Below are 9,736 nucleotides of genomic sequence, written 5' to 3'. Positions count from 1 at the left end.
AAAGAGATCGAAATGATAGGAAAATTAACGAATATAAACGAATAATGTCCGAAGAAGATGTCCTCTCCAGGTCACCGTACAAACGAGTCATTCGGGCTTAGAGCGATGTTTGCTGCCGCTTCAGTTCAGTGCTTTACATGACTGCCCCCTACTGATCATGTCTTTCCTATGTCATTGTATTTTCCGTGTTCCCTTGGAATACACCGGCGTCACGCGAGACCACTTTACTTCCCGCGCGCATTTTAAATGGCCAGATCTGTATAAAAACCATTACGCCTATGGAATGTCCCCATAAAACATGTAAACCCAACATGAGTGTGTGTGTGTGTGTGTGTGTGTGTGTGTGTGTGTGTGTGTGTGTGTGTGTGTGTGTGTGTGACAGCCTCTCCGAATTTCCAAAGTCACTTTGCAGGGAAGGTTGCAGCTGTTGCACAAAGGGAAGCATGTATGTGTGTCGTTAAGGAGAGATACATTATGGTCAGATCTTTCATGAGATGGTTTAATCTGATGATACAGTGCTCTATTGCCTCTTTAAAAAGAAAGACAGAGAAACTGGTGTTTAACGTCTCGGTTTGTTTGACGTTTACGAGTCTTGGTATTTGCATAATGACGGATCAGAAGAAGGAGAGAGGAAACAGTTCGCTACAGAGAGACAGGAATCTGGCCCAGCTTTAAAGCAACACACGAGCATCCACCCTAAACCACAGCACTGTAGTGACTTTATCCTGCTACCTAAAAGTGACTCTTGCTGCATCCTAAGTGAACTTTAGGTGTTATCATGTGTTTGAATGAGGTAAACCATAAATATGTTTTTAAACTGTTAGTTCATCCAAAACTTTTAATTCAGTCATTAATTACTCACCCTCATGCTGTTCCAAACTCGTAAGACCTTTGTTCATCTTCGGAACACAAATGAAGATATTTTTGATGAAATCCAAAAGCTTTCTGACCCTACAAAGACAGCAAGGGTCTTTCCACGTTCAAGGCCCATGAAGGTACCAAGAACATCGACAAAATAATACATGTGACATTAGTGCTTCAACCGTAATTATATGAAGCTTCGAGAATACTTTTTGGAACAGCATGAAGGTGAGTAATGAGTGAACTATCCTTTTAACTACAACATAAAATATATGAATTTGAATATTTTTGTTATACATTACATAAAAACGGGAGAAATAAATGTGCAGCTGCAATCATTTAATTAAAAAAAATCATAAAAGTGCATTTGACTCATGCACTTTATTCCACATGACAGCATTGTGTCAGGTACAAAGGGACAAAGACAAATTATTGGTTCTCAAATCTCATTCAAAAAGATACGTTAAAAAAAACTTGGGGTGTCTTCAGGCAAAACATTTTGAATGGTTAATTGTGTAAAAGATACTTAAGTGCTTTGGTGGAGGGGAGAATTTTCAAGGAAAACTGACTTAAATTTCAGTCTGTTCCTTACACAAAGCTATCATATTGCTTCAGAAGACTTGGGATATACCACATGAGTAAAAATGACTACTTTTATTCTATTTGTATAGTTTTTTTATGCCATTACTTGAGCCTGACATTAAAAATCAGTGTCTGATTTTATTGTAGCTTGGACATTTTGGACCACAGAAGACAGAAAATCTTACATGTTTGGAAAGATATGAAGGTAAGTAAATGTTGTCTGAATTCTCATTGTAACTTTAGAAGTTAAGGCCTTGGGTAAAGTAATGATATCCTTTGAAAGTAGTTGAAATGGCACAACGGTGTCATTTTGGTGGTGGTACAGGATAAATACAGGACAGAGGAGAAAGTATAGTGGGACTGTTTACAAAAGATTTTGGCTGTTTACAAAAACGCAGTGTGGCGGTACCATGATATAGCAATGTTATCAGATGGTATTGCTATGAAACTCTGATTTATATCAGTGCGCTGAATGTTTAGCATATTCATGAACCCACGAAAACCACCTTAAAGGGCTATTTCAACCAAAACTAAAAATTCTGTCATTGTTTACTCAACCTCATCTTGTTACAGTTTTGATTACTCTTTAGTTACCGACTTCCAGACTATTGGGGGGGGGGGGGGCTAAGGCATTTCTCAAAATATATTTTATGTTGCACAGAAGAAAGAAAGTCAGGTTTGGAACGACATGAGGGTGAGTAAACAATGACGATTTTTTTATTTTTGGGTCAACTGTCCCTTTAAATAATTAGCACACGTCATAGAAATCCCCCCAAAAGCCTGTGTTTACATGTCTACCAACTTATCTAAACACGGACATTCCTGCACAGATGTCTGCTGTTTATAAATAAAGCTAATTATAATTACAACATACTAACCATAACCCAAAACCCTAATAGAAACACTTTAGCTTTTTTAGTTCCATTATTTATGAATGATTTTGACCTCTGCGGATATCCTGGGCCTCCCCAAAGGGAGGTTTTGTCAAAATTTAGCTAACTTCTGGGGACAAATTTGTCCCCGAAGTTTAGCTAAGTAAACCCACCCCCTAGCAGCTGCCACTGCTCCTCTTCCGTCGTGTGCTCCAACAGACCCTACAACTACAAACATTACAGTCCTTAAAACAACACGGGCGCTGGGCTCGGAGCGCGTCTGTGCGTGTGAGAGCCGTTTGAGGAGGCTGTGAGAGCCCAGCGGTCATGCTTGGTCAGGGACAGACAATGTGCGTTTGTTACTTAAGCACCGTTGTTAATGAAGCCCTCGCCATGTGCGCACACACACACGGATGTACAATAAAAATTAGGTTTCACGCCAACCCCTCTCGCTTTCTCTCTACGTTATATAACGACTACAGAAATAGGGTTTTAAGTTGCAAACTTGAATCCCCGTTAAAATGTACAGACTTTGTAGACATCACATAGTTAGACTCAACTCACACACACACACACACACACACACACACACACTGACAAACATCCACAACACCGTGAAATGCTATCAACGTTGGAACAAAAGCCACTTCACACACACTTCAGATAGGAACAGGTCTGTTGTGGAAATGCCGGCTGAGACAGAGGGAAGTGTGTGCGAGTCTGCGTGAGTCCTCTCTTGCTGTTCAACATATTGAAACTCTGACAGAGTTAATCTCCTCACTGTCAACTCCTATTATAACACCACTGATCATGACATACACACACACTAACTCATGCATACACAAACATACGTACACATTCATGTGCACACACTCGGAAATGCACACGGACACATGATTGAAAGTAACACGACTCGGAGAATAATTATTACTGCTGTGGATGACTGAATATACGCCCAAACATGTCCTAAACGCTCCCGAACAGTCACACAGGCACCCGCCGAGATCCGTAACTTTGAGCAGTTGAGACCAACATGATCCCTAAGCAGGTCAAAGGTCATTTATGTCTTTTCATGTCATCAGATTCCTCAGGCCCAAAAAACTCCTTTTGGAAATTTCTACGATAATGAGATGCGGCAAATCAGTCAGCGCAGACTTTTGCAACAGGTTGGAGCTGCTCACAGGGATGCATTTCTTAAAAATCCAATGCCAACTGCTTGAAAATCTCTTTATTTATTTTTTTAGTAAAACTCAAGTCATTTCAAAAGATGTATGAACTGAACTGAACTGAAAGCTGTATTTTGAAGAGTTTTGCCAGTGGGATCTAAAACAACACTTTTTCAGAATATTCTCTAGCTGGAAAAAGTCGTATTTTCAGGCAGTTTGTGTTGGATTTTTTTGAACGTTTTTAAAGAGTGTTCATGAGCTAAACAGGATGTTTAACTGCTGCTTTAGACGGTTATATGTGCACATAGAAGTTGCTGATTAAGACTAATTGTGCACCACAGTGTGTTGGGTAAATGAACAAACTTGTACGCTTGAATACACATTCTCACACACACACACACAAGTAAAGTACTTCAGTAGCATTTTTGAGCTAATGAGAGACAGATTTCCAATTAGCTCCTCATCTCCTCCCTTAGCGCTGGAATATGGCCAAAACACACAGGCACATTCATACATATATCATGGATTCCCTCTTACTTTGTTTTAAAAAAATCCAAAAGAAATTGAGTTAATTTGCAGTCGTTCATCAGAAAATTGTTCCTACACAGCTAGAGTGTTTACTTGATAAGCGAGCGGCTGCCAGGAACTTGAATGTAGTAAAATTATATTAATTTGAAGCTGGAAGAATTCGATGACGTACGTGGGAAGCAAAGCGAGTCCTCATTTTGTTGTTTGTGTGTGTTTGATTGGGCGTATAGCGTGTGACACATTAAGGGAATAAGATATAACCTGAAATCTCTGCCTCAATGTGATAATTGTCCCAATGATTAGCTACTTTATTCTCTCTGTCTGTCGCTCTCTCTCCATTCCCAGCAGACTCCACTTCTCTTTTCTTCCCTCAAGGCAGAGGAAGGGAGGGGAGGGGTGTCGCTTTTACATTTTTCTCAGTCCAAATTATAGCTGTGAACCATGCAGATAGGAACAGAATTATACATCTGAAACCAGTGGTAAGTCTGTGCGTGAGCGCGTATGTGTAGTTGTGTCTAGAAGTAATTAAATTTACATAATTGTGTCAACAGAATAAATCAGTGAAGCTCTTGTTCCACCAAATGTTTCTTCTACAGAAAACGCAGCGGTAGCTTTTGCGTTCAGTAAACTTTGCGTTTTGCTGATATAAATATCAAAGTGCTGAGGGGTGGAGAACGCAGGCCGAGTTTTTCTAATTTTACAGTCCTTCAATTATATTTCGCATTCAGTCTGAGAGTAGTCTGACCTAAAACACAAATGGCACATTATTATGGGTACGAGAGAGACGTCTGTGTGTGTGTGTGTGTGTGTGTGTGTGTGTGTGTGTGTGTGTGTGTGTGTGTGTGTGTGTGTGTGTGTGTGTATGATGGCCTCGCTGCTGAGAGAGTCTGGTAAGAGGTTTAAAGGGTGACTTGGACTTAGTGGTGGTGGTGGACGCTCCCATATGTCCGTTGCAGAGAGTGTGTTTGCCCGAGGCCCATATGTCTTTATGAGAGCGCTTAAGATAATCTTTGCGTTCAATGACCAGTTCATCCGTGTGCATGGAGTTATTGCGCTGTTTTAATGAGACTGATATATGCAGACGTGTCTCTGGTTAAACTCAAAACTTTCACTAACAAACGATTCTGATATAATTTTTCTTGAATTCACACACTGTTTGAAATTTTCTTCCTCTGAGTCTTCACTCAGGGTCTCTGAACTTGTGACTAAGCAACACACACATGCACAGGTGCATACACAGTCTGTAAGTAAATAAACATTAACTACTTAAAACAACATGCAGCAACTGTGGTAAAACAGACCAGGCCAGTTTGAGCATCTGCTGTGCCGTGGAGCTCAAAGCCGTTTCAACGAGTTAAACAATCCACACACAGAGGGGCTCCAGCGACTGATCTGAAATTTTCTCTCGCAGGACGAGAAGCTCAAATGTTGTTGATTTTTTAAGATCTCTCTGACGGGTTTAACTCCTATATACAATTTAAAAATATTAATTAAAAATATTTTTTTAAGTTAAAACATGAATTTTCCATACTTTGAATTTTGAGGGCCCAAGTGCTTTGCATGTAGTGCAAAATTAGTTGTTTTAAAGCATGTGTAAATTAGTTGTTTTAAAGCATGTGTAAAAAAAATGTTTTTTTTTTTTTTTTATTAAAAGTTATAAATAAATAGAAAAATATGTATATGAAATGAATTAAGAGGCGGCAATAAATTAATTTTAGTAAAACTTATAAGTAAATTAACTTTATAAAGTAATTCAAAACGCCATACAGTGCTTAAGAGATGTCAATATATTTGATATATAAATGTTTCACAACTGTGTGAGTGTAAATTAACTAAATATCTGTTAAGCATTGCATAATGTAATAATGTTTAACTATATTACATAGGAAAGTTGTTACAAAAGTGTTACCCAATTTCTAAACAGCTATTTTATTTCCCCCTTCTTTACTTCCTAACTCAGTTTAAGCATGAGAACAGTAAAAACGAAAAAAAAAAAAAATAAAAAATAAAAATAAACGTATGTTCATTTGTAATTTACGATGCGGTTTTAGTTTTAAAAGCACAATTTACGTTTTCGCGTCGCCCCTCGGGTTCTCACATGCTAAAGTTTTCAAGTTTTTTGCTCATCTTTTACAAGGCCAACCGAGAGACTCCTTAATTAAAATATTCCCCCCGAGATGAAAAACACATGTGCACTATTCCTGTCTCCCTGTTTACGCTCATAACTCAACGGCTGTGTCTCAAAACCTTTTGAGCTGCCTACCAAGACGAACCTATGATGCCCAAAAAGCTGTCTAGGTGCCCAAAAAATGCTGTCAGGGTAGACAGCTCATTAGGTTTTGAGACACAGCCAGTATGCTTAAAACAAAGTGCAAATCACGTGAGTCAACTTTTGGTTACGATATACACTGAAGTAAAAAATAAACATCATGAAGACATTTGCGAATGCAAACTTAAACAATAAGCTTTCTTTCTTATTCTGTTGAGTCAAGCTTCAGTGGCGTCTCGATTCATTATTCAGGTTAAGTAAACATGTTGGACGCTCCCTTGAACGTTTTATGAGGAGCAATCAGGGAGATTTTATGAGCGTCTAGGAAACCCCCGCTTAAAAACCTATTAACTCTCTCGACACAAACTCTGATTTGACCAATATGACAGACGCAAGAGCCACCGGACCGCTGGGATTTTGGGCAGGCCGGTGGCGGAGCGTCAGCTCGCCTCTCATGGGAAAAGAAGAAAAGATGGACACGGCGAGAAAGGGAGAGAGAGTGAGTTTCGCTCTGAAAAACAAAGCGTAACAGTAGTAGATCTGCCTAGTTCTAATTTGTAAAAAGTACGTAACGGAGAAATTAGGCCCGCGTCAAGGCCACACGTTAATATGTATCCGAATTAGTAGTTGAGAAAGCCAAGTGATTCTTAAATATTACAATATTTCGCATAAACATTTAACGAAGTTGTACTAGCATGAAAGTGCTATCGAATCCTTTCTCAACAAGGGATTTTGTGAGTTGATGAGAAGCGGCGGTGGAGTATGACTGCTGTGTGTTATATCCCCAGGAGAGCTCAACGAACGAGAGCTTCATGTCATCATACCGGAGAGCGAGCCATGATACGAGTAGCGGAGATTTACAGATCGGACTGGTCAAACTGTACGTCTATTTCATGAGCAACAGAAGGCAAACTATTGAGATCACTAATCTGAGACTACAGGCTACATTTCGTGCTCTTTAAACACGCGTTCGTGCACTTACTTGGGATTTTGCGAATTCCACACGACAGACTCCAGCGATTTGGCTGCGGGTAACGCGTATCTGCACATGGCTGTCAGAATCCAGAGGTAATATTTCCACGAGCCGTCACTTCCAGCCATCTTACGCGGTTCTCGGAGAGACACAAACCAGCAAGAAGATAAGATCCTTTCGATCGACTGTACTCCGGGTTACCGAACCACATGCAACAGAGTAGGCTAGGCGTCCAGGCGGAGGGGCTCCATGGCTCAACTTCCAAATCCAATTTTTCTAGCGTTGCCTGTAGGGAAAAAAAGGTGTCGCACAACGTTGCACAGGCGGCTTCTGGGCCAACGTTTCTCTGTTACCAAAATCGCTGCTACCTCGCACTTAGGTAGACGGCAGCGCCTAACTGTTTTATTGTACTCATCTATTGAGCTAGTAGCCTTACAAAAGGTCAAATCACGCCAGATAGGGGGTGAGTGACATGCACACAGGTATAAGGACCATCAATCCCGTGTTGAGGTTCGGGCTGGTGCACAAATCCGGTCCAGATCATGTGTCAGATTTAAAATTAGACTCCTTTCGCTTTTGATCCCATATCATAGAGATGCGCTTTAGATTTTTTTTGTGCAACAGTTTTTGTCCGAAATTTATCGACCTATATCCATGTTCAAAGTCTCCAGGAACAAAGCTTAACTGTCAGTCACAGGGGTGCCAAAAATGTCTGTCCAATTCCATTTGGATTTTCTCTCAGAAAGAACCATGAAAAGTAAACTCCCGAGTTTTGCTGCTATTGTAAGATCTGGCGTTTCAGTGCATGCTGATAGACGGGATATCAGCTACTGTCCGCTCCTGGCTCGCCTGCCGAAAGGTGCACACAGTTTCGTCTGAAGGATATAAACAGATGGGGAAACTCCAGCAGCTCGGCGCTTCCTCTGCGAGTTAATGACTCGTCTTTTAGCCTTGGATCTTGTTTGGAGTTGTTCGGCGCTCAACCGTGGATCCGGTGCGTCCGCAGTCAGTCCCGCACACCGTTCACAGCACAGTGGCTCGCGATCCATCACCTCCACTCCCACCGAGCTGCTAAACCCCGCCCTATTTCGAAACGGACCAATCAGAGCACACGCTTAGGGCGACGTCGCAACATGGTGTCCCTCTCTGTACAGCGAGTTTCGGAGAACTTCAGCTGCGAGACTAATGTATTTACAAAAACGTATAGTGAGTCTAGTTTTTCTCTTTAAGGATAAGATGCTCAAAAGTGTTTGAGTTTAAGATACTGACTATTTTTTTGCAGATTAACTACACTGCAAACTAATGTTTTCCTTAGACAGCGTGTGGCAAAGCTGACTGATCGTTACTATGGCTACTCCGTATCTTTATCTCTCACGTTGTGTTTTCGTTTCCCCTCTCAGTTTATAATATTCTGGAGTCTCTTTCTGGAGCTGTTTGAATACGTAAGTCTGTTTTATATTCACAACGCATAACGGCTTACAGCTGAAAATACCGGGTCTTCACCGTAAAAGCGTTTAATAACAGATTTAGGATCATTATCCCAAAGACATCCAAGAGAGTGACACTAATGATATTTGATGGTCAAACAAAGATAACGCTAATCCTTTCAGTAGACAATACCGCCCCCTATTGGCTGCAAAAAATATTTGAACATTTCAAACTAGACGATAGATTTTAGCTTTTGTTGTTGTTTTAGTACAACACTGTTATGATATACTCTATAACAAACGGTGATACACACGTGAATCAAAATTAATCCAGTTTATCTCTTAATAATTTCAGTTGCCCATGACTGATGGCAAATCTGACTGTAAGGTCTGTGACTAATTTGTATGTCTTCCTCTCTGAGTAAGATGTGATTCTGAGTGACATATGGTGTCCTGTCAATCTACTATACAACCAGTGTGTGTGTGTGTGTGTGTGTGTGTGTGTGTGTGTGTGTGTGTGTGTGTGTGTGTGTGTGGTTTTTCAGAGAGCCATATGTCTTGAGAAGAGTTAGTCCTCCGGCGTGTGTTTAGATAACATGAGTGTGGAGTTGCTTTTACTCTTTGAGCTCTTGTGTATGTGAAATGTCAGTTTATTCATTACCCACATTTAGTCTGAAAGGCCAGCCACACATTTAGAAATGATATATACGCAGTCATGTGATGTGTTTAAGGCTGAACGTCATCAGAAAGATAGATGACTTTTAGTTAGCAGAGGTACGTTTTGGTGTTTTCTGTGTGATGTTTACATGTCCTTTTGCATAAGTACAAATATATGACCTTTTCTTATTTCTCCAGTACTCTGAGCTAAATATAGCCCCTCCACCTTTCAGTCAGTCACACGCCCTCTTTTTCCTCTCCTCTATTCTTTAAGCTGCTCTTTCTGTATCTGAGGTGATCCGACGTTTAGTACCTCGAGTCTGAACTGAAAATATTCGTTGCAACAAGCTCGGAGAGAGCAAAACCACACACACCCAGAAAGAAATTACCAGAGTGCATTT

At 40.5% G+C, this 9,736-nt stretch overlaps 1 protein-coding gene across 1 annotated transcript in view; it reads right to left on the bottom strand.

Annotated features, from left to right (window-relative positions):
* Window positions 1-8,261, bottom strand: part of efnb1 (ephrin-B1) — a 40,667-nt gene extending 32,406 nt beyond the window's left edge. The window contains exon 1 of the mRNA XM_073839660.1: window positions 7,261-8,261. Coding sequence (XP_073695761.1) covers window positions 7,261-7,379 — 119 coding nt within the window. The 5' untranslated portion in view covers window positions 7,380-8,261. The remainder of the gene's footprint in view (window positions 1-7,260) is intronic.
* Window positions 8,262-9,736: the final 1,475 nt, after the last annotated feature.

Source organism: Garra rufa, chromosome 5 (assembly GCF_049309525.1).
Source record: "Garra rufa chromosome 5, GarRuf1.0, whole genome shotgun sequence".
In the NCBI taxonomy this organism is placed as follows: Eukaryota; Metazoa; Chordata; class Actinopteri; order Cypriniformes; family Cyprinidae; genus Garra; species Garra rufa.
The sequence above is the reverse complement of the archived record's forward strand: the minus strand, read 5'-3'. Positions and strand labels throughout refer to the sequence as shown.